The sequence below is a fragment of the Protomyctophum bolini genome (assembly GCF_963924005.1).
Source record: "Protomyctophum bolini genome assembly, chromosome: 14".
NCBI lineage: Eukaryota > Metazoa > Chordata > Actinopteri > Myctophiformes > Myctophidae > Protomyctophum > Protomyctophum bolini.
Window position 1 is genome coordinate 17,422,772 of NC_137875.1, and position 25,711 is coordinate 17,448,482.

The 25,711-nt window shown below is 41.9% G+C and overlaps 1 protein-coding gene across 1 annotated transcript in view; it reads left to right on the plus strand.

The window, feature by feature from the left end:
* The first annotated feature begins 8,301 nt into the window (after nt 1-8,301).
* The window catches only part of micu1 (mitochondrial calcium uptake 1), a 50,731-nt gene continuing 33,321 nt past the window's right edge, over nt 8,302-25,711 (plus strand). The window contains exons 1-4 of the mRNA XM_080781642.1: nt 8,302-8,434; nt 12,677-12,841; nt 16,323-16,515; nt 21,818-21,980. Of these exons, the coding sequence (XP_080637768.1) occupies nt 12,678-12,841; nt 16,323-16,515; nt 21,818-21,980 (520 nt within the window). The 5' untranslated portion in view covers nt 8,302-8,434; nt 12,677. The remainder of the gene's footprint in view (nt 8,435-12,676; nt 12,842-16,322; nt 16,516-21,817; nt 21,981-25,711) is intronic.

Here is a 25,711-nt window from a genome sequence, read left to right on the forward strand (position 1 = left end):
ATATGTACATTAACAGTGCAGTGCAGGATAGCATTACATATTATACAACAACAATGTGCAGTGCGTGTGTCAGCTGTTTGTGGTAAGAAAGTTGTTGAGACTGGTGGTGTGAGATTTGATGCTCCACTCCGGTATTGGTTTTTAGATGGAAGGAGCGAGAACTGAACATGAGCATGTGGCTAGCTAGTGTCCTTAATAATGTTTTGGGCTTTCCCTGAACTGAACTTGTGTCCCTGTACCAGAGGACACACTAGGGCTATAGGCTATAGCCCTAGTCTGTCCTCTGGTACAGTGCCAAATGTGTTGGTGGTCCAATTTAAATGCAAATTCCCAGTCATGGACGAGGATGTGTTCAAGGCCTTGGGTACATTGATTTACACAGTGAAAACTGATGTGTCGTCTGATTCATATTTTGTCGTACAGCGGCATCGCGTACAGAAAATATAAATGTAAATGTAAATACGTACAAATATATTTACATTTAATATATGTAAATATATTTGACTAGTCTGAAACATGCCACCAGCACCCACAGCACCCCGAGCGGGAATCGAACCCAGGACCTTCTAGCTGTGAGGCCAACTGTGCCACCGTGCCCTCTTTTTAGCCTTTATTGATAGTTACAAGTGAAGATAGACAGGAAAGAGGGAGAGAGAGAAGGGGAGAGACATGCAGCAAAGGTTGTCATGAGCAAGACTCAAACACGCGACACGCTGTCAGGCCTATATGTGGCATGCGCCTGGACCACTAGGCCAGCGGGTGGCGGGCACCCCGATTCCTTGATTCTTCATCCATCCGTGATAACAGCATACATTAATGCATGGTTGTGTAAGCGGTTGTAAACAACAGCGGATATAGCAAAGCGATGTCTTGTTTCATGAAGTCATTTGAGTCACATGTTTTGACTGCTTACTGTGTCGCACGTTACTTCAGATCACATGATGAATCTATAAAAAGAGCAGACTAACAGCTGTTTGCTCTATATGAAAAGGTCTGAGGCCCCACTATGCCATTGCAATCTAAATAAAACAATTTGAGTTATCAAACTATTTCCCTTATTTGGTTATGATCATTGTGATTAATATATAGGCTGGAATTCAATAGCAGAAATATGGATTTTGAATTTGACCCCAGCTACACCTAATTATACAAGAGAGAGAACTTTTCAACATTGCATAAATGCAGTCAAGTATTTGTACTTGAGGTGTGTATGTATCCATGTGTGCGCATGTCTGTGAGACTGATAACAAAGCCCTACACTGAAGTGTCTGTCAGCACCTAATGGATTATCCTCTCCCAGAGAACATGTCACACCCAAAGTGCATACACTGTACAGTTCAGTAAGAGATGGCTGAATAGTCCATAGTCCACTTTAAGTTTTATTGAAAATAAAGTATCTATATAAATATTAATTCCTACAATAGAACACAGAGAATCAGACAGACCAGCTAACCTCTCACTCTGTCTCAAACGTGTGTGCATGATGACACCCACACCCACACCCAAACACTGAAACGTGAACCTGGGTGGTTTGTCTATAAAGTAAACACACTTCCTCACTCACCAATTCAATGAGGGTCCACCTGAGCCATCTGTTATCATCAGGCATATACCACAGGTCACATTTCACAATACTGTAGTTTCTATTCAGATGTGTACTTGTCACACTCCACGTGCTGTAAAACCAGCAGTGCCGCACATCCTTCATACATTTCCAATTGTATTCTTAAGGGCTTTGCTAGGTAATGGTGGAAATAGAGGCCCTGTAATGAATCACTCAGAAGGGAAACACCCTCTTGAATCTAACACAAGCTAGATAATCCCCATCGTCACAGCACAGTGGTTACTTCAATGTCGAGCTGAGTTAAGAGGTCCTTCCACAGACCCGTCTTATCTCTTGTTCCACCTTTGCACTCTCTCTCACAAAAGATGGAAGGTAGCAAAGCGTGTTGTGCCATGCTGTGACAGCACAGCCCTAGCCTAGCCTAGCCAATGGTAGAAAAATCCTCATTTGAGTCTGACTAATGACCAGTGCATGAGCCATGAGCAGTTGAAACCTGACAAGATCAAACCAAGGTCTGTCCCTTCCTTGGCTCCCTCCCTATGAATGACACCCTGGCCAGCGCTCCGTGTCCTAGACTATTCTCCAGAACCTGGCACCCAAGCTATGGAATGATCTCTCAGTCAGGACTGAGCAGATTCACTCCCCATTTTCTGAAAGCTCAACTCTTCAGACTCTACCTCACCACCCGCCTAGTTAGCGCTCCTCATTTCTTGTATCAACTCGTCATAGTGTTTGCCAATGGCTAAGTAGGTTATTTAGATGCTAGGTTTTATGTTTACCTGGTATCCTAGTTTGCACTCCATTTATGGTCTATTCCTGACATGTATTCCTATATTGCATTTTGCAACTCTAAATGCTCAACTAAACCACTAGCAGATATTTTTGTTTAGTGTTTTTTCCCCATATAAAAACATTCCTAATTCATCACAGTTTTTCATAGTCTGGAAAAAAAAGTTATAGAGTCAAACTGAAGCCTAAGCTTATTATGTCTATCCCCTAGATGTTGTGTGTACTACATTGCTTTGTCATTAGATGCCATTTCACTGGATGTTTGATACGACCCATTTCTGTACTCTCAAAGCCTCAGCCATGTATAAATCAGGCTCAGCTTGTCTGTACATGTTAACTGATACTTGGAGTTCCGAGGTCTCATGAGGACAGAGTAGACTGTACAGTGCAGTATACACCATGTGTGCATAACTTTCAGGGAGATGGTGACAGTGCTAACATACATTTTTTTAGCAGCTTCCTTTCCACTGATTTACAACACAATACTAACACACAAACTTTGCAATATATCCACAAAGAAAACTATTACTATACAGATAGTGCTCAGAATTGTCCTTTCAGTAGGATACAAGTGGTGCGATTAATCTAAAAATAAAACTGAAATATGGGTCTAATTAATAATATGAAATAGTCCAATACCTCATGTGCCACTGCCCAAGCACTTTCCCGATCAGGGTTGGCCATTAAGTCTTTACTAACCAGGCAGATGGCTTCCGGGACAAACGTTGCTTTATGCCAGTTAGAGGGGTACCTGGGAGCATAGGCGGTGCCTGGCAGGGAGCTTGATTTGACTCAGGGTATGAGTGACCTGGTCCATATAGGTTCATGTTTGTTACAGGCTTTGACATTGTTGTACTAAGTTAGAGCCTCTTCAACAGTGTGTGCAAAAACATAATAATAAGGATCATGATAGTCATAATGACGCAAAATAGCAAAGATCAATATAGAGATCAATATATGCCTATATATGGGCACATATTGGCAATATTATTGCCCGCTTTTGTTCCCAGCTGACTGATTTGTTCAAGCCCCAATGTCACAAAGTCACATTGACACACTCCACATTTGGGCATAGCTGCATTGGGAACTCCTTATTGGTTATGGCTGAGTCATAGTGACGTGCGTGTGTGTGTGTGTGTGTGTGTGTGTGTGTGTGTGTGTGTGTGTGTGTGTGTGTGTGTGTGTGTGTGTGTGTGTGTGTGTGTGTGTGCGCACGCGCGTGTGTGCGTGTGTGTGTGTGTGTGCGTGTGTGTGAGTCAGTGAAATAACACATTACAGTTATTGCGAACTGTGTGTCTGTCTGTCTGTCTGTCTGTCTGTCTGTCTGTCTGTCCCGCTATCCAAATATGGAGTGTGTTGCATCAGCAATCACTCAGCTCCATATATGGGCACAAAAGGGGCCAGGTCCACTCAGCTCCATATATGGGCACAAAAGGGGCCAGGTCCACTCAGCTCCATATATGGGCACAAGAGGGGCCAGTGATTTGTTTGTTGTGGACCTGGCCCCTTTTGTGCCCATATATGGAGCTGTTTTCACTAATTTCACAGTACTACACAGTTCTCACTAATTCGTAATTTATTCTAATTGTTATTGCAATTTACGATCTGCGTTCGCTTCCCGCGTTCGCGCGTCTTACTTGTGTAGTAGTATCAGTTAAATGAACAAGTACAGTACAATGCAAACATGGTGGTGTGTCAGTATAGTATATATTATATAGGCATGATAGAGCATAAGGAGTCAAATATAATCCATGTCACTTGAGATCAGGAGTCGTATGGCCTGTGAATAGAAATGATCCCAGAGTCTGCTACTCTACATTGATTCTACATTTTGCCAGATGGTAACAGAATGATACTGTGCTGACACTCCTTTGGTGCAGATAAGAGGTCTAGCATGGCTGGCAGCTCAGTTCTGGTGATGTGACTATTGTGTTCATATTTATTTATTGGGTCAGGTGCATTTTGTGTTAATATTTTAGAATGTATTGCGAATATAGTAGGCTATACTACATTGTATGTTTTTGTGTGTGCATGGAATCATAACAGATCTGGACATGGGGGAACTCCCTTTTGTGAATTATAGTAGGCTAGTATGTGTTGTAGTACTGTATACACAGTGCTTAGTTTATTGTATATTTAAACTGGATAACCTTTCAAACGGACTTCAATTTCCTAATTGCTTGGCATCTGGTCCAGGCAATAATGCATTCCATTATAGTATATGGCTATGTGAGAGCGACAGAGTTTAGTGAATTAGATAAATGGCTTTCACTTGGAGCAATATGCACACAGTATACCATTGTGGACATCAGCTACTGTAGCTTGTGGGAAGAGTGCTATTTTAGGGAAGCTATTCAAGTGGTACGTTTTCCAAAGAGTGGACAGTAACATACTAACAGAGTTCTTGTGACAAATTGTTCACATTAATGAGCCATTCACTGGAGGACTTCAGGCACTGTTAAGTAGCCTCCCTCATTAAAATGAACAGAGACACAAAGAGAGTGAGAGAGAGTGAAAGAGAGAAAGTAAATTGGTTTGAAAATAGGATTGCTTGAGATAGATAGGCCTACTGTATTTGTGATTTAAAGTACACAGAGACAATATTATGCTCTTATGTCCAGGTAATTGCAATAATCCTACTGAGACTTTATTGAAAACAATACACTGTGACTTGCATCAGCATTGCAATAACAACATCAGAGGGCATGAAGTAGATCAAATTAAGCCCATAGAAAATAACAACAATAAACCGTTAATGTAATTTGACCTTAGTGTCCAAGCGATTAATTTGTTATTGTAATAGTCCAATTGATTAGGAGGCATTTTGTTTCGATTGCTCAAGTTCTGGCCATATACCTTCCTTTTAGGTCAATAAAGGCTTGGCAAATGCATTACATAATACATACTGTACACTCCTTATCTAGCTGAGTGGGTAGAGAGTAGAGACTAGATTAGGCTGTCTGGGAGAAGGTTAGAAGGTTCCAAGTTCGCACCTCGGTCTACAGTACAGTATGTGTGTCCTTGAGAAAGACAATTAAGTGTCTTATTAATGGCACTCAATGCTCCTAATTAGTTAGAATGGGTAAATGTAGAAGAAACATTTCATGTACATATACTGTGACAAAAAATACCTCAACGGAGTACCATGATTGTATTATCTACTATATGAATCCCCAGGGGAGAAACGAGGAAAACAATGTCCATTAGTCTATGAATCAATCTAAGACCATTTTTTGTCAAATATGTTTTTATTGAACAGATAAATTATTACAAACATTATTATATGAAATACTTTTTTTATGAAACAAAATGAAATAAAAAATAAAAAATAAAGACAAAAAATATAAAGAAATCCCTTAACCCTCCCACCCATACTGCTCAGTGACATTGCATACTATATAATAAGATGATAGAAAGCTCATGGAAAACATCTGAAAAGAAAATGGCGTAGTCAACCATATCAATGGTATTCTGTCTATTAATCGTTTCTACTCAGGTAATGGACAAGGGGCAGCCAAATCTTATCAAACTGTCTCTCCCTGTTTCTCAGGAAATTAAGACCATTAACCATATGAACCTTAGCATCCCTATTCTGAGCATGTCAGAAGAAGAAAGTACTTCACAACGCAAGCTTGTAGATCGGCTATTTCCAGCAGTGTAGAGTTAGACTAGAGAGGGAAAAAAGGAGAGTACCAATTATAAAACCAGAGCTTGATGCTACTTTCATAGCCACCAAACATTGCTTCACTAGTAGTAATATATTGATGCCTTCTTTGGCAATGTAAACGTATGTTTTCTCATGCCAATAAAGCCCTTTGAATTGAATTGAATTGAGTATTCTGGTGTTAAATAGACAGGCTTTACATACAATAATAACACACATAACCAAGGGCTGTTAATAAACAATGCAAATTGCATGTCTATATTCAAACTGGCAAAAAGGAGGACTGGCCGGAGGATGGACAGACCATAGCCTGCCCCAAGCTCACAGTTGTGAGTTACAGTAGGGTCGTACATCAGCACAAACTGAACTCAGATGTGAGGGTCACGTTGCGACTATAAGTGCTATAAGTGTGCTATTTTCGACACTTCTCATGCCGTATAGACTCCAGAAATGTGAAAGCACTGATCCACTTGTATTTTGTCACCTTATGTAGCTCTGCTATTGAATGTGCCACCAATATTTTATTAACCAGTAATTGTATGACCAGTCCACAAATGAGGAAATGTACTACACTGGCGATTATTGTCTCTCTTGTTAGCATAATCAGAATGGAGAAGCTGAAAGATCCCACACGTAGGCCCTACTTCTGTTAAAATAAACATATTAACAAGACCTTCCCTTTTTCCCCCACCCATTGTAGCATTGTATTCTGTCTCTGCTATGTCCATAACCTCATTAACATTGATATACTGATCAAACGGAAATATGATCTGTATGTTCATGACACACCACCTCACCTCAGGACCTCAGTAGTTCTGTTCATTGCCTGTCACATCATTTATTCAGCCTGGGAAATGTGTATTAGGCAATGGCATTACTGGCATACTGCACAGAATACATTTGGATTAAGAAAGGCCAAAGCTTTGAGATTCAGATTGTTACGGGGGCCAGTTTCGAATTGCAGCCGTCTGTAGGTGCCCTTTGAGAGCGGTTTTGAAGGAGTCAAGGGATTCGCATGTCTTAATGACTGTTCTACATTTTGGTGGCATAGGAGCGAAAATAATTTAGTCCCTTGTTTCTGCCGAATCTGGGTTGTACATCGTTGCACTCCCTCTGGTGTTGTGGGTGTGGACTTCGTTAACATTAAGACAGGTACATGGGTATCTTGGTGGTGTATCAAATCTTGTGGACCAGACCCATTGCAAGATGCTGTACTCTGTCGTCGACCCTAAGCCATTCCAGCCCGTCAAAGTGGGCAGGGGTGAGGTGGGTTCGGGGTTCAAGTAGGAGCCTGACCAGTTTGTTTTGGGAAGTCTGGAGCCTAGTTTTAAGGGCCTTTGAGGTGCCATGGCCATGGCCATGGCCCATATATACCAGCCAGCCCTGAGCTCGGCCAATCACAGCAGAAGTTAAGTAGGTTACTCCGGAAGAAGAACAACAACCACCACACTAATAAATAATAATAATAATTTACTAGAAAGGTGCAATTCTGGGAAATGTTCGTGGTTGCACCGACCACACATGGTATGATGTATGATCAGGGACAGATTAACCCCCACGAGGGCCCCTCATTTATTTTTTCGTTTTTTGGCCTACTGTATATGTAACACAATCAACGTATAGGAGCCCTTGTCAGGGGCAGGCCTGTGCGGTACAGGTTCTCCGAAGGGCCCCTGAGAGCTGAGGGCCCCTGAGGCCTGGCGCCACTGGCTAATTTGGCTTGTAAGATTATTGTGTATGATTATGTCATGAATGTATTGACCCACATGACGTCACTAAAACGTTTATGGATAATAAGTGACGTCAATTAGTGTTGACACACTAATTAACTTGCAACTAAAGCTGTCAAATACTTGTCCCAAACCACACCAATGATTCAAGGTTCAAGGTCAGGTCAAGGTTTCTTTATTTTGTCTCCCAAGGAAGATTCTCCATGCAACTGAGTACGAGTACGGTTGCATCATGCAACCATTATCCCCAATGGCAGTTGCAAGGGGTTAATACGCATTGTTGACATCATGTCAACTGTTTTGTTGCAAGGAGTTGCAAAAGTAGTTGCGACTAGTTGCATTGGTGTGGTTTGGGCCTAGTGGAAAACAAAAGTACAATTTACCTCTTTGATGTAGTGGAGTAGAAAAAAATAAAAAATACTCAAATAAAGTAATGATTAAATGTACATACCGTACTTACTACTTAGTTACTTTGTTTCCTCCACATAACAGGCACAGAGACATCTATGGGCACAGATGCTGATGCGCACGGTCGGGGGCGTGGCCAAGGGCGGGGTTATTGTTGTGGACACGGAACTCACTGCTGTTTTGGTCTCCTCCTCATAAGAGAAAAACGCACCTCGAAACGTCGAAGAAGCCGTCATTTTGGACTGAAAACAGCAGGACGCCTTTGCGGTGAACCTCAACGTGAGTAACAAATGCATTCCACAGTCGCAAGTCAAGTCGTCTTTGAAACGAAGCGCTACTTTGACGAGCGAAATACGAGAGAGTAAACAGTAAACAGGCTCAGTAGCTAGCGTTAGCTGTCCTGACTCCTACTGTAGCAGATCTGATGACATCTTATCTTCTATACCTGCTGTATTGATGATGACAGCTTATGAAAGCAGGCAATGACAATAGTTTATGTTTTGAATGCGCTTAGAGATTAGTAGCTTCGTTTCCGTGTGGTGTTTTGAGCAGCGAATCTTTGTAATAACGACAAGGTTAACCTGATGCTGCATCATCTGCATTGATCTACTCTATTATTCTACTGTATATTTGAAACAGAAGGACTGGGCATGATCATATGATCATGCCCATGCCCATATGGACAGAAACTTAGAGGTATATATATGCCCATGTCCATATGGACAGAAACTTGGAGGTTTTCATGTTCACCTAGCCCTGAAACATGACTGTCTGTGATTACATTATATATAATATATAATGTAATTATATATATTATATAATGTTCACCGGGCGTGCATTGACTACTACACTACCAACTTACCAAGACAGTGTTGGGTAATTCAGCATCAATCATCATTCAATGTGTTGGTCAGGCATTCACATTTAGTTGTGCTGCTGTCTGCTGAGTTAGCTTATAAGTGTTCTGATGTCTGACTCTGAACTAGCTGCTCAACTTACTACAGGACCATGTTGGCTTATTCTTTATATCATGAGTGGTGTATTGCAATTATGACAGTTGCCCACGAATGTGCAGCCTTCGTTTAGTTTTCCATCTTCAAGAGTTAGTAAACACCCTCTTCCAAAAGTAATGAAGGCTGTACTGTGGGATTTTTCTTTCCTGATTGTCTGTTCTTTTAGAACAGAAAATCTTAGAAAGACCAAAGTGCATGATGATGCTGCTGATAGTGATAACTGATATAAGATAACCTATGAAATATAACATCTACACCAGACCTCTTTGCCTACTAGGTGATCTACAAGCTTACCATGCCTCTAGCTGTGAGTGTGAGGTGTTGTGAGCTTGCCTTGTAGATCAGCTATTTTCGACTAGTGTTCCCCTCAGAATATGATGCAAGGGTTGAAGTGGTTAGTGTAAAAAAACTAGTTTCATTACCGGGTATGCCCCTTTTGTAATAACTGTGAGGACCGCCTAGGGGTCCCTGTTGGTAGATGGTTTTAAGTGGCTAACAACCTGTATTATAGTTTGTATATGTATTGTATGTATATGAGCTCTTTGAACTTGTAAGATGTGTCTGTCATTGATTGATTCCTAAAAATAAGGAAACAAAGTGTGTCCCATATCAGTTCAATACAGGACACGTCTTTTAGTTTCCAAATATGGGATGTTTCCGTATTTAAAGGGATTTGGCAACCCTACTCAAAACCTGTCCCAACAGTAATGTGTCCCATTACTGTTGCTAATTCGAAAACAATGTGTTTGGTTTGCACTACTGAATTGGCCAGATTGAAAGAACTTTAAATACTTGCTCCACTGAGATATAATAATGAGAAAACGTAGTGTTGTTTACTGAGACGCATTAACAAAACCAGTCATTATGTTATCTTGTCAGGATCAAGTTATGTGAGACAAGAGAATAAACTGGCTACTGAATGTAGTATCTAATGAAGTATCTAATTTTCTTGGCTCAGGCTTGATAAGAAAGGATTAGGCAAATCTTTATTCATCTCTGGAGGGAAATTCTGTCAAAGTAAAACAAACAAAAACAAACCAAGACAAATCAGATAGTTAATCTTAAATTAGACACAAAATATCTGCAATGGGTCTCTGAATGAATCTGTCAAGAAATCTGTAGAGTTTATCAAACGATAGTCATGACTAAGTTATCACCAATTAACGTACAGTATGAGTCAACACAACAGTGAATATATTAATTCATATTTGCAAATTAATATCAACAATGAATATATGAATGACTATGTCTATCAATCAAATTTATTAATATCGGAACGAATACGGTACATTAACCACTTAAACCCACCATCCATATTCTGTGGCTATTTTTGGGGACGATACATAAGTATAGGGTTTAAGGGTTAATATAAGTTAACAAGTGGTACAGCTTACCATTAAACAAGTGGTACAGTATGTCGATGTTTGGCTGGCAAATTGGCAATGTAGACCTAAAGTCCATGTGCCCATTGTCATGGGTTACTGATCACTCCAATTATCACCTTCCTTGTCTTCATTGTCTTGTTTTATTAATTCTGCTAAATCAGTTGGTGCTTGAATGGTGCCTGAACTGTGTTCTGTTGACAGGTAGTGTTGTAGGTCCCAGTGGGGTGAGCTCCACCATGCCTGTCACCGCCAGTACACACTACCACATTAGTACACACTAATGCAATTGTTATTCATCTTTCCGTGACAATGATGAATTAAAACCGCTGTGCTGTCGGAAGTTTTCATAGCTTAGCTGCACAGTTGGCAATTTGTTTTATCCTTTGATGATTGGGCTCTCCTTTTCATTAATCACGTAAGCTGCATTTTAATTCGTCGTACGATATTGTTGCACGGTGCACGCTGATCTACAAGCTCACACAATACAGTGCATAAGGATGTGCTTTGAGCTTGTGTAGATCTGCTCTTTTTGAATGTTTTATTTAACCTTTAATGACATGTTCAATGCCAGGTTGAAAGTGGAGGTGTGAGGATGACATTTTGCACTGATTTGCCTTAGGAGACAGGTTTGTCTGCAGTCAGTACAGAGAGAGAGAGAGAGCTCTGCAGTTAGTACAGAGAGAGAGAGAGAGAGAGAGCTCTGCAGATTGAAGGATTTGTTTTAAGCTTTGCTTCTTTAGGTGGGTGTTAATTAGTTTTGTGAAGAAATTAAATTCTTCTATGTCTTTACCCTAGACTATTAATGCTTAAGATTCTAAAAGTAATTTGGACAATGATGGGATAATAGTATTAGGCAATTTGAATCAGTTACATTATTCCTTCTCCTTCTGTTACATACATTATTTAGATTTTGTAGATTTTTGAATTCTGGACACTGCCAGAAATGATGTGACAGAGAACCAACCCACAATGCAATACCACATCTATCACACATAGCAGGGACTGTTGGGTACATTTGACTATGTTTAGATTTGGAGTAATGCAATCTGTGCAATACTTTAAATTGAATCAATCTGTAGCTAGAATTGATAGAGCAGTTCTGAATACTAGACGGCCCTCCTACCACAACTCATCTGATATTGAAATGCCCAGCTTCTCAGCCCAAGCATGTCTGAGATGACCAGAGTCCTGGGTATGATTTTTGACTCCGTCCTCTACTTCAATGGTCGGTAGTCAAAACGAAGCAATTCTTATTATTTGCATTTTTATTTGTTCATGGTTAGGGACAGGGTCTGTTGCCTGTGAGTTTCAGAATTGATTAGGACTTAGGGCCCTCTTGGTTGTTGGCAGGCAGGTTGCTCCAAAGAGCAACCTGCCTGCCAGTGCCTCGTTGCCTGTGAGTTTCAGAATTGATTAAGACTTACGTACATTCGTACAAGGCCAAGCTACTAGTTTCATTTTATACGCGCTGGTCCCGGATGAGCCTGAACTCGGCGTTAGATCCTCAGGTAGGTGGTTGTTCCTAAAACTGCCCTCATTAAACTCACCTCATTACCGGGGGCGGTTGGACTTATGCAGCGCAGGCACCAAAGCTTTGGAGTGCCCTGCTTGTCAGTGCCTGAGAATCTAAGGCTGTTAAAGTCAGCTTGTCCTCTTTTAAATCACTTCTTGTTCATCTCCATTTATGGCTTTTGAATACCTTCTATTCGCTTTTAATGGATGTACTTTATCTTTTTATTTTTCAGTTTACAGTTTTTTTAATCTCTTTTGTGTTAAAGGTGGTGTAGTTAGATTTTAGTTTTTAAGTTAAAGCTCTATATAGCTCATATGACTTCTCTCTCCTGATTGTATAAAATTGGTTATTTTAACAAAAGAAAATGACTTATTGCATCTTTAAGTTGTTACAAATTAAGTTAATTATTCAGTCATTAGTCATTCATAATAATGATTATTAGTCATTTATCATTCATCTTGCTTACGATGCATTATTAGACATTCTGAAGTCTTCTGAATTGGTGTCAAGAATAAATCTTTCGATTACCAGTGTTGCACACAGGACAAAAACTTAAGATGTCTCTTTCTTTCTTTCTTTCCTTCCTTCCTTCCCATCCACCTCTCTGCAGGATGTTCCGCTTGCGGGCATTGACGGCAGCTTCGGTGGGCCTGGCCCAGATGTCCCGGCGCTACCACAGCGGGGCAGTACGGGGGGCGGGCCGCCGGAGGCTGATGCTTGCAGCTCTAGCCGGGGTGACGGGGGTGTCTGCTGCTGCTGGACTGCTCTGGACCAGGTTGGTCTCTGCACCCACCACCAGTGCACTCGGTTGACTCTTCCCTTTGACTCCCATTCATAACCACTCCTGCGCCACTCCTGCGCTATTTCATACTTCACTGTATGACGGTGTCGTGCAAAAATAAGGATTTTCATCTATAATGACAGGCCCAAAATAGGGATGCACAAATAGGGAGCACTTTTCCCAATCCCAACCATATGTTCATATAACTGGTAAACACTAATGCTCATTTATAAGATGGCACCATTTCCTTTCTACTCGGTCTGTGTTTCAAGAGGTAGGTGGTCTGTGGACAGTTCAGAAACCCACCTACCAGTGACATCATTGGATTCCAAGCTAATGGAATTGACAGCCTTTCTCTTCCTGGAATTCAATCATATATCAATATTAATAGTTATTTTTTATATCAATATAAAAGTTTTAAATCTTTGTTTGAAACTACCACACTGAGTAGGCAGGTTTCTGAACTCATCACAGGTCACCTCTGAGACGGTATATAAAAATGCAATCCCCACAAAAGGCAGTCCAGAGCGTGTGTGTGGACAGAATGGGGCCATCCTAATGAGCATTAAAGTGAGGAGTAAAACTCCAATTTTCAACATAAAGGTTGAAAATGGGTGAAGAGCTCTGTAAAAGTGCTGCTTCTGTGCTGTGATATTTATAGTTTTAACTAAGCCATGCACTCTAAAAACAGAGGATGCTAAATATCACTAAAATGGTTCCAGAAGAGAACCTCTAAATTACAGTACAGGGGCTTAGCAGGTTCTTTGATCAGCAGTGCCCCACCAATATTTCTTGTGGGTGTTGGTTGGGTGGAGCAAATCCTGTTAGCACACCCTGGCCTGCACCTCACTAATACCCTTTTAACATAGTTTATGGTGTGCTCCACCAAAATCATTTGGGATTCAGCTGAAAACATATCTGGAGTTGTATGCACTGTTGGAAAGAGGATATTCTGCAATCATGCTAATATTGTTTGTACTCATAGGCCTGCAGAGTGCCCTTTGGTCATGGTTTCAGCACAGTGTTACTGCCATTGATTCCCCATTGTCAAATTAATGTTTGACAATGAAATAAAAATACTAAAAAGTATGTGAAAATGTTTTGGGGGTACACTTTGGCATACTGGAAGTATGCACAACACATCTGGTGCTGATCAGTACAGCGGTTTGCAAGATTAGCCTCGCACAAACACACGTACTCACAGACCCATTTCTAGACATCATTGCATCGTACAGAGCCACACATACGTAAGTATGCGATTGTTTTTCTTACAATCGCTCAGGAAGTGAGACAAGAAGACAACCCGGGCGGGAACAGTTTAGTGTTTTTCAAAATGCTGATTATCTTTTGGTCATCATTAAATAACTAGGTAAAGAAATACGTACAGTATATCACATTCTCTGTCATCACAGTTTATTTAAAATGTGCTGTTTAATAATAACATCTTCTGAAACTGACATTTTACTGTCAGACCAATGCATGGATCAGATTAGAGTTGCGTCCAAACAAAGAAACTAAACTGAGTTCTGTTGTCAAACTGCTTCTAGATTTCTCATCCAAATTGGGCAGTTATTTCCAAAGTGATTAAACCCAAGACTTTGTTTTATTGCATTCTAAAGAAAAGTAAACAAAATAAAGAAATCTCCTAGAAATCTCCAAATTATTTTAAGATCTGATTGATTTGAGCAGAGCACACACTAACATGATTATTCTTTTAAAGGCCTATCAATAATGAATCACAGAGGGAGGAAATATAATAAAATTGAATGTTAGCAGTTTACATAATCCGGTTGAAATTCATATACATTTTTTTAAACTCTTGAAGATGCAAACATCATCATCATCATCATTAAAGCATCATTAGAGAGCCAATATGGGTCAGGAGGTAGAGCGTCTGTCTTGGAATCGGTATGTTTCTGGTTTGATTCCCGGCTCCTCCTGCCTTTGTGTCAGAGTGCCCTTGAACAAGAACTGCTCTCAATGAGTGGCCCTGTGTGTGCCCTCGGACTCAGTGAGTGAATGCGTCTGGGTGAATGTAATGCACTTTCTAAAGCGCTTTAGATAAAGCAATATAAATGCATCTTTATTATGAGAAAATGAATGAGACGAACAAAGTTTTACATTTAAGGTGTGTTGATGAATGTGTGGCATCAACTCACGCATCATGCATTGAGTAACAGGCAATACGGTTTCTCCTGTATAGCTGAAAAGGCAGCAAACCATCCTTTCATTATTTGGAACAGAGGGAGCTTAAAACGGCTCTCTCCATGCACTGAGAGGCATGAGGGAGAGCCCACAGTTAAAGCACCCCAGATAACACTCACACTGAGTAAACCAAGCAACCAGTGCCGAGTCTGAGAACAATACACACAGTCACACACATCTGCAGATAAGCTTAAAGTCAACAGATAGTTACAATTAGTCAACATCCTTTTTTTTTTTTTCAAAACAAACATCTCACGATATGACTGGAAAATATTGCTCTAGCAACTACATTTATAATCTTCATCCTATTTCACTTGTCATGTCATGTAACTGTTTTTTCTTTATTGGGATCTATATGAGGCAATACTATATGTTGGAGATATGTATCTGTCAAAATCCAATAAACAAACAGTAAACGGAAGAAGAAAACATATAGCTTAACCATTTTATATGATATGTAAAGTACACGTTATCAACAAAATAATATTACTGGGCCCGCTACAGAAAATTGCAGATGAACAAAATGTGAATAATGGGATTTTCATATTATAGACATTTCCCCTGACTATTCCTCTAACAAATTGCCCACAATTTCACAAACAGGCTACCTCCTGCAGAGCCATTCCCGAAAAGAAATTGAATAGCTCTTCAGTGCTTGTTCAGCCTCATGCAATTGCTGCTCACTCTGTTGAAGTACATATTTCCTTCCTGTCACGTTCCGAAAAGCCACCATCCCCTGGGTGAGATGGGCTTTATGATGGCACTCCCATGACTAACAATACTAGTGTAGTTAAGATGCAGCGCTAGGTCTGCCACTGACCTGAGAGAGCTCTTTGGGGACACAATGATAAATAAAAAAGCAGTGAGCATGATGGATTGCACCATAGGGTGCTTGAAAGTGATAGGATGAGACCAATTCCAGGCCCCAACCTGAGGCCTAATGCTGGCCATGTCTCATTAAACTGAATTATTTAGCACCCCTGCGTGGGACTCTGCTATTTGTTATTATTACTATTCCGATTTTCAATTTAGTCTCAAAATGTCCAAGTGGGTACTTGTCCATGGCAAACGACACATGCACAAACAAGAATGCCCAGAGCAACAGAGCATCCCTCTCTCACTCTCTACCCCTCTCTCTCTCTCTCTCTCTCTCTCTCTCTCTCATTCCATTTATTTGTGCAGCTATGTTTGCATTAATGTCCGATTCTCCGTGCCAACCATACCTCCCCACAGGTCCTAACTTGAACCCTGTTTGCTTGTTGAAACGCAGAGCACATGCCGATGCCGGGCCATCCGTCCGTCACGCAGAGCAAGCAGAGGCAAAGGCAGCAGACTTTGCAAAAGATGCAGAGTCTGTCGTGGAGTCTGAGAAGTCTGTGGAATCCAGCAGTGAAGGAGAGGAAGGAGAGGAGGGCGGCGTTGAAAAAAAGATGAAACCACGCTCTGGATTTCGTGACCGCAAGGTAATCAATAAACGACAAACATCCAGACATATGCAGCCATTCAATCAGTCCACCATTTGCTGTAATTGGCCCGTAAGATGGCGTTTTTAGAGCACACCCCGCCCAATGTCCCATAAGACATTTTTGTATTTTGACAGTATATTTTATGGCGCTGCGCAAAAGCCAATCAGTGTACATATCCATTGTCATAAATGTACCACCCACTAAATGTCATTGCTGTTAATTAGGTTGTGGATGAAAAAGTACTATAGCAAAAGTACTTAATTATTTTCAGACGACGTGGCAGAAGAGAATGAAGCTGTAACAATAGGCAGAAGTTTGCTTTACAAAACATGCTGCAGTGGGACATCTTTCATGTATGTGTGTAGATGTGGAATGGAAGCATAAATCTCCTTGCTGCAGTCAGCTGGAAATGTTTTGATATCTGGAATGTCTGCCTAGAATAACTAGCCTTACAGTATATTGTCAATGAAAGGTGTGCTTTGTGAGCATAGTATGTCGGATAATGAGATAATGAGGCTAGTTTTTATAAAGCATGTTGTCTTTGAAATGTAAAGTGTGTGTGTGTGTACAGTATAGTGTTTTTCCTGGCTCAGAAAATGGGGCGGGTGACTGCACAACAGTAAGCATGAATGATTGGTCCAAATTATCATGACTACTAAACACATTGTGTTACCTTATTTGACAGCATTTTCCTGTTATTTAAATTCTGATCATTTCATCAACAAAAAAAAGCTTGTACATGGAAAATCACTGATCATTGAATATCAAATGATCTCCTGATTTTGAATCTGACATAAGGAACCGTAATAGACCATAAAGCTTTTCATTTGGAAGGCTTTGGTAAGCTGCCTGTAGCATTACGTTATTTTCAGAAGGTGTCTAGTAATTCATTTTCAATGAGAGGCGAGCGAGCAGGTAGCGAGGCTTAGGTGATCTGAGACGACAATCCAGTGAAACTGTCACTCTTGGGCTCGTTTCACACATGTGCCCAGTTGCTCACCCGTGCCAGAGTTGACGTGCTGGGCAAAGGGGTTGAATGGGCTGAACTTGAAACAAGCTATTAAATTAAACACACTTGCAGAGAATTGCTATTTTTACTCTCAATCATTTTGGTGCTGGTGATTTTCCTTTGGCGCTGACTAAAACGTCTTTGGGGGCCACAAATGTCTCTATGCAGGAAAAAACTGTGATACAGTATGCGTGCATGTTTACTTGTGTGCTGTAGACTGTGACAGCTCTAGAGTCTGTCAAAGTGTTGACGGATTTATTTTGTATGGTGTCTATACTGCTATCTTAGCAGACCTTATGATATTACACTTTTCTGTTTCTGTTATCATAATTAGAGTAGCTTGTATCGACAGTGAACTTTTGTTCTCATTGTCATTATTTATTTTGTGTACAACTTAATTACAACATGAATGCAACATTACTGTGTAATTGGAGTATCTTGGGCTTCAGTCTTCCTGTAATCGTTTGTGTATGTGCATGTGTGAGAGTGTCGGGCGGAAAAAAATGGGATAAGCCAGAGATGCTAAATCCTTTTTAAGAAAAAACAGCTTTAGCCTCCATCAATGAATGTGGGTGATGATCCTCAGATCAATATCCTGTAAGTGTAAATGAGATGAGAGCTACAGAGAGATGACATGGCTGACTCGCTGTCACTTTGGATATTCCCTGGCTGGCACCACCACTTCTTCGTCTATATGCTAATAGCTGTGGGTGATTCCCCCAAAGTCCTGTAGTCACTGCAGAATCGTGCGACGTGTTGTAAGGTGGCTATTTTTGGAAAGCAGATTTAAGTATGAGAGCTCGGCTTTAACCACATGAACAATAGCGCACCTATTGTCGGCCGAACATTTGGGGGAAATTGCAGATCTATAAGCTCACAATGTGTTGCAACTCGCAACGTTGCGTGTCGTGAGCCTGTAGATCTGACACTTTTGCAGATGAGATTTGGTCTCAAGGGAAAAAGTAGTGGACCAGGCGGGGACTCGGACAGCTAAGTCTATTGAGTATTGATTGAATACTTTATTATCTGTTTGCTAAAGGTACAGATGTTGGTTATACAATAATAATGCTAAAAGCATAATAGAAATACCTGAGACCATGAGATCCTGTGTATTCAATACATATAAAGACATACAACACTGTGCAAGAAATTATGAGTTTATAAGTGGCTGTGACACATGGAAGGTGAACTCACAGTGTTATAGTGCCTTTCCAAGGAACTTTATTGTAATTCAGTTACCTGACTCCTGCGTGTCACAATGTCACTTGGAACAATTTCATGAAATACAGTCAATGAAGTGAAAAGTGGTCAGGAGGAGATAGGTTAAAGGAGTTTGTGTCTCCTTTAAAACCGGAGGGCTTACCTTTGGGCATCTTCAAAACGGTAGGATGAGTTGTGGTGCCTTTGGCTTGGCCAGGCATTTCTCACACCATTGCTGGTGTGGGTGGAGACAGCGAGGGAATGTGTCCTTATTAACTGACTAACACTATTTTAAAATGGATTTCTATAGTATTAAATATGGCGTATTTTGGCCATAATACGAGGCATTATTGATTTCTTTTGATACATTATTTATTTGGATGTTTGGTATCGGCCATTGGCAGTTATTTGTGTATTGTGTGTTACTTTTGTATTTAAGTTTTTTGTCATATCTGCCCGTGCTTTTGTTTACATGGCCTTAATCTCTCAAGAACAGATTCTGGTCTGCGCTACCGAATTTTTCCGGCAAGGCCATTCAGAATGTGTTGATAGGGGGAATGGAAAACACAGTCACACCGCAGGAAGTGGAGGGCTGAGGCCTGGCCAAACGGGCCAACATCCTGTTATACACATTCTACTGGGCCCTAAATTGAAAGGAAACAAACAGAAGAGGGTGCTGTTTTTTCTTTTTTTGCCGATGGGTTCCAGGATTGACATGGCCTAAAAGCCACACAATGAAATCATTATTTTGATGACAATTAATCGTCAATAAAATGTCATAATCTTGACATGATGTCGTCATTTCATCGGAATGAGATGATGTATGATGATAAGAGCGCCCCTCACGTCACACAGGTGTGATTTGTATATCTGTGGTTCCCCCGTGTCACCTAGGGTAGATGCCCTCACAAAAAACATGCAGCAATCCGGCCTGCTCACTTATGTATTGAAGGAAGCATGAGCTCAGTTCGGGGCTTTCCCCAAGTTGGGAAAGTAGAGCCCAGGATTACACCTTAGGGCAATTGGCACCAGGTGAAAAATGAGTATAAAAAACGAAACAAAACAAACAGCTTCCTAGTGTGTGCCGTGTGATGTTACCCATTATTCATGCATGCTGCTGTGATTGAGGTGACCCTCACTTGGGGCAGTGCTGTTGGGAAAGGATTGGGGGAAAACACTGTCTGTACTCTGTCCCAAACAATGACCCCTGAGTTCCTTCAGCTCACTCCCTAAAACCACGCTTTTCGATTATTATGCTGTAATGGAGTCGGGGAGCTGGAGGCTGGAGTCATTGACAGCTCCATTTTCTGCAGCCGCCTACACTCTTGTATTCGTGTCACCCCCCTCCCTCCCTCCCTCCCCTCCACTCGGCTCCTTTCACTCTGTCTGGAGTGATAGCTAGGTTTTTTTATTTGACGTTTACACATCACACTGATTTTCAGCATTACGGTTTTGTTATCGGGTTAATATTGCATTAGAGTCAGCCATACCTCTGAGTGAGCAGTGTGTTTGTTGTGTTCCCTGAAACATTGCCAGGGTTGTGCTGAGAAGTTTTATTTCAGTGTTCTCACTGGGATACAATCTGTGAATGTGAAACCTTCACCACATGAACACTTCCCTGGCTGGGGCGATGTTTCTGTAAAAATAGCAGATGTTTGTCTATTTTCGGGCAAGAGATTTGTTGCAGAGGGAAGAAGTAGACCCCTGGGGGACCCTGGTCAACTAAGTCCAGGAAGTAAGTACTACTCGTACTTCCTGGTTAGTTGGGATCCAAATGGACACTTAAAGAAGAAATCCAGACCAAAATACATGTACCCATGTCCCATGTTGAACCATTATAATCCTGTCCCAACATACTGTACATGTTGGGTGCTGGCCTTCAATTGTTTTAAACGGGTGACAAACGGTTCATGTATGAGTACCAGGACACTATTAATAGACGATCCCCCCCTCCCCCCATAACATTACTAAACTCCTGGTTAGAACACACTGACCCAGTCTCACACACGCGCACACATAGCGCATTCATGCACACACGCACACTTGCACGCACGCGCACACACGCATCGCGTTCATGCACGCACGCAGCATTCATGTGTGTTGCTACGTGCTAGGCTAACGTTACTTTTTTGCTACTACAGTAGGCTGCACGCATGCACACACGCGCCACGTTCATGTGTGTTGCTACGTCACTCACTGGGGTGTTAACATCTCCAGTTCCCTGTGCTTTGCTGTAGTTTAGTAACTTTTGTAGCTGTTCCGAGCACAGCATACAGCCCATTCAACTCTGTGCGTGGCTGTGTTGCTGCCGCTGTTTGTAAACCGAGTGAGCACTATGTGCATCACATGATCACAGGAAGAAAATTGTCTCTCTCTCTCAAAATTGTACAATAAAAGACATACCGGTATATTTCGTCTATGCCTCTCTCTCTCTCTGTCATTAACAGGCAACAGTGCAACACTATCTCTCTGTCTTTGCGCCACTTTTGCCCCTACTGGTACTCATAGTCACATACCGTAGTTTAACACGGACATTGCTGTTCCTTGGAGTGGTTGCACCACTGAAAAAGTTTAGACCTACTAAAATTCCCGCATTAAAATGAAGGCCACTAGCTCCATTCTAACTGCATTTTACTGTGGGAGGGGTAGGGAAAATGGAGAACAGGGAAATAATGCAAGCCAGGCCAACATGTATGTTGGGACAGCATTATAGGCTGATTCATGGGAACATGTTTCGTGTTACGTGTTTTGGTCTGGATTTCTCCTTTAAGTGTCTGTAACTCCAAGAGTGTACAAATGAAAGTGTTCCATTTGTACACTCTCAGAGTAAAATGAACAAACATTTTACAGTGTACTGTAGCTTGGGGTCCCAGAGATAATCCTTCTTATCAAATGGTGCTCCATGGCCTAATGCATATCAAACTGGGGAGAACCACAGATATAGACCATAATGAGTCTTAACTCATCAGGCAATTAACTGAAATGCACATTAAAAGTGTGATAGCGTCCCTTTAAGTGCAAGTACATTACATTAGACACACCCGGCCGTCATGTCCTAACTGTCCTCTCTCTCTCTCTCTGCTTTACCAGGTGATGGAGTATGAGAACAGGATAAGGGCCTACTCCACCCCGGACAAGATTTTCCGCTACTTTGCCACACTGAAGGTCATCAGCGAGCACGGAGACGCCGAGGTTTATATGACGCCCCAGGACTTCATACGCTCCATCACACCCAACGAGAAGCAGCCAGAGAGTGAGTTATACCCACCGCCTCGGTCACTCCCGAGTCCTACCACAATTTTATGTTTTCTTTCTTTCGTTTCAGCGTATCGATTGTTTTTTGTTTCCCCCCCTCGTGTCTTATCTGTGTGGACGTGAGGCTCAGTCCGCGCCTCGACCAAGGCACTCGACGGGGCCCAATGATGAATCCTAAATGTATCCCAGAGACCTGAACAGCCTGGTCTAGAGTCTGTGTGCATTGTGTGTGCGCCAGTGGTGGAAGAAGTACTCAGATATTTCACTTAAATAAAAGTAGCAATACCACAATATAAAAATACTCTATGAGTAGAAGGCCTGTGTTCAAAATGTTACTTGAGTAAAATATTCTTAAAGGACCACTTCACCACTTTTCAACCTATCGTCATATATTTGGTCCTCACTAATATTCATGATAAAATGCCACTATTTTTTTCTACTGTGTCTCATAGGAAGGCTGTGGGCATTTCAGAAACCCGTCCACCAGTGACATTATCGTTAAGGATATTTTTCTTCTAAGATTTATTTTATTTAGATTTTTATTATCGTGAGCACCACCGTGAAAATATAAAGGTTGGGAACCCCTGCTTTAAAGTACCTAAAGTAAAAGTACTAAAATGCTTGATAATTGCAGATCTACAAGCTCACAAGTTGTGAGCTTGCATAAAATGGGGCTGAAGTGGTTAATGTAGCCTATGTTTTATATAATTTATATCTGCAAAGTAACTAAAGTTTCCATATAATTGTAGTGTAAGTAAAAGTAAAATGTTTGCCTCTGAGATGTAGTGGAAATGGAAGTAAAAGTACAGAAAATTGCTTACTGTACTTGAGTACAGTACTTGAGTAAATGTACTTGGTTACACTGCAGATAGAGACCAGATGGTCGTCGCTGAGGGCGATACATCGCCACTCTGGTATGGCCATTTAGATCACCCTTGCCTTACCCACCATGTCCAGAGTAGCTAAATGCTATGGGCCCCCTTCTCCCTAAACGTCTTTGCCTTTTTGCCCCTCCTATATACAGCTTTTGTCCCCACACGTCTCAATATTTGCCATTGACAATGAAAGGAGAAATTTGGTCAAATGTCCGCCAAATATGACGTAAATTTAACCAACCAATCACATGAATTCAGTTGTTCATGAGATGATGTATGGTGATGATATGATAAGAGCGCCCCTCGCTTCACACGGGTGTGATTTCTTTTTTAACTATTTTGAAAAACATTAAAAAAAAGAAAACGGCAAAGAAGTTTAGGGATAAGGGCCCGGCGGAAATTGGAGGAAAGAATAGAGTCCGCAACACTGGTGAGGATGCACAGCTCCACTGGTTTAGAGCGGCGGAAATAAGACCCCCACCCCCTCATTCCATTGACGGGGGCATTCAGACAATGTGCTTGGCATTCGAGGACCTGTGCCAGTTGCTGTGTTTAAAACCCCACCAACCCTGATCTGAAATATGAAGAGAGGCAGGAAGGTGGAGCAGAGGCAGAGTTGTCCAATTGGCTGTGAGGATGATGGGTCAATGGGGGGTGGGGAGCAGGGGGAGGGGGGGTGCAAGGGTGACAGCACAGCAGTTGGTGTGTTAATCTGAGGCATAGCACGCAGAGCTAGTGAGATATATTTGATCAGGGGCCACAGGTGGGTTGGGAAGGCAGGGAGCTTAACTTAGCATTGGTGTGTTTCAGCACTACACTTCACTTCACCAGTGTGGAATAGAGAATGCAGACTTCTCTGTGACGTTTTTGAGTGGTGCAACCACTCCAAGGAACAGCAATGTCCGTGTTCACCTACGGTATGTGGCCATGAGCACCAGTATATGACTATGAGTACCAGTAGGGGCGCTGTTGTGCTAGAAACAGAGAGAGAGAGATAGTATTAGTGCTGCACTGTTGCCTGCTAATGAGAGAGAGGGGAGAGGAGGGGGGGGGGGGGGGGGGAGAGAGAGGGGAGTTGCACCACTCAGTTCACACGGGTGTGATTCTTTTTGCAACGTAGTACTAGGAGTCTGTTGCCTCCATGGCGGGTCTATGCTCTATGGTTGAATCATGTGATGAACACCACCAACTGCACGCCTCAGGGCAGCACGTCCATGCTGCCCTGCTCTGCACAACTCAGCACTTCCAGATATTTATTGGTGTCAAGAATCTGGCCTAAGTTGGCTCTGCTCCAGCGCCTTCCATCTCCTGGCGCAGCGCTGTCGTCCAACCTTGGTTTTCTCTGTCCCTTCCTCCCTCTTACCAAACTTAAATTCAAGTAATAATGCGGAAGGCACTAAAGAGATTCTGCAGGGTGTTTTATTAAGTCATAGACAGTCATCTCCGCATCCTCTCCTAGCCAGCTCAGTTGCTGTGGGATTACCAAGCAGAATACTCCTGGGTCAGCCTTTCTGTTATAATAATGATAATAATAATAATAAGTCTCTAGACGCTCAGAGGCTGACAGCCCACTGATGATTCTTTTTATTTTTTGGCTCAGTAGGTTTTTATAGCCCATAGTGGTATGAAATGAAATTACTAAATGATAAATGAGGTTTTAACCCCTCTTTTTCCCCTATTTCCATTTTATCAATTTGGAGAGGGTCTTCAGATTGTCACAGTAGAGGCTTGCCATTGGCTTCCTGTCAGTGTTGACTGCTGACCTGAAGGTCAAGAGGTTATTGATCCAGTCAGAATGCAGTAATCCCTGTTTGCTTCCTGATCAGGTTTGATCAGAAACTGAAGTGGAAGGGATTTACTCAAATTTATAATGTGTCAGCATTCCAGCAGATGTGTTTTCACCCCCATGGCAGGGTTTGGAGAGAATTGTTGACAGACGTGAGAAAATAGCCCAAATTACTGAAATTCTGTATGGTGAGAGTCTAAATCCCTATCCCTCAAAGGCAATGCATTTGTACCCACTTCAGGCAGCTTAATTATTCTAGCCCTCTTACAAAATAAAGACTTTTCCTCCCCAAGCAATTAGTAATTTAGCGTGCCATGTAATTTGGCTATTTCACTTGTATGCCTTGGCAACGCTCTGCACCAAAAACCGAGGAACCAATCATGGCTCCTATTGCATGATGGAACAAGGGCCATCACCTGGTACGCCATCGACCCACACACCCCTGCCACCCCATAGCCCCTTTCCTGTAAAGCACTTGTTCTTTATTCTTGTTCTGTAAAGCATTTTGAGCTACATTTCATGTCATGAAAGGTGCTATACAATTAAGTTTTATTATGGGGCGGCGGTGGCTCAGGGGTAGAGTGGCAGGATGGTAACCGTAAGGTTGCCAGTTTGAACCCGGGCTCCCCCAGAGTTGCTGTCGAAGTGTCCTTAAGTAAGACGCTGAACCCCTAATTGCTCCCTATGTGCTGGTTGGTGCCTTGCATGGTTTCCGCTGCCATCGGTGTATGAATGTGTGTGTGAATGGGTGAATGTAATGCACAATCTCTGTAAAGCGCCATAGATAAAGGTGCTATATAAATGCAGTTAATGCACCATTTATCCATCCATCCATCTTCAACCGCTTATCCGGGATCGAGTCACGCGGTTAACGGTTCCAACAGAGATTTCTAGTTTTCCCTTTACAGAGCAATGTTAGCGACTTCCTCCTGGAGGATCCCGAGGCATTCCCAGGCCAGTGTGGCCTGGGAATGCCCCCCCCATCTGGTCCTTGGTCTGCCACAGGGTCTCTTCCCAGTGGGACGTGCAGTGAGGACCTCTCTAGGGAGACGCTTGGAAGGCATGCCC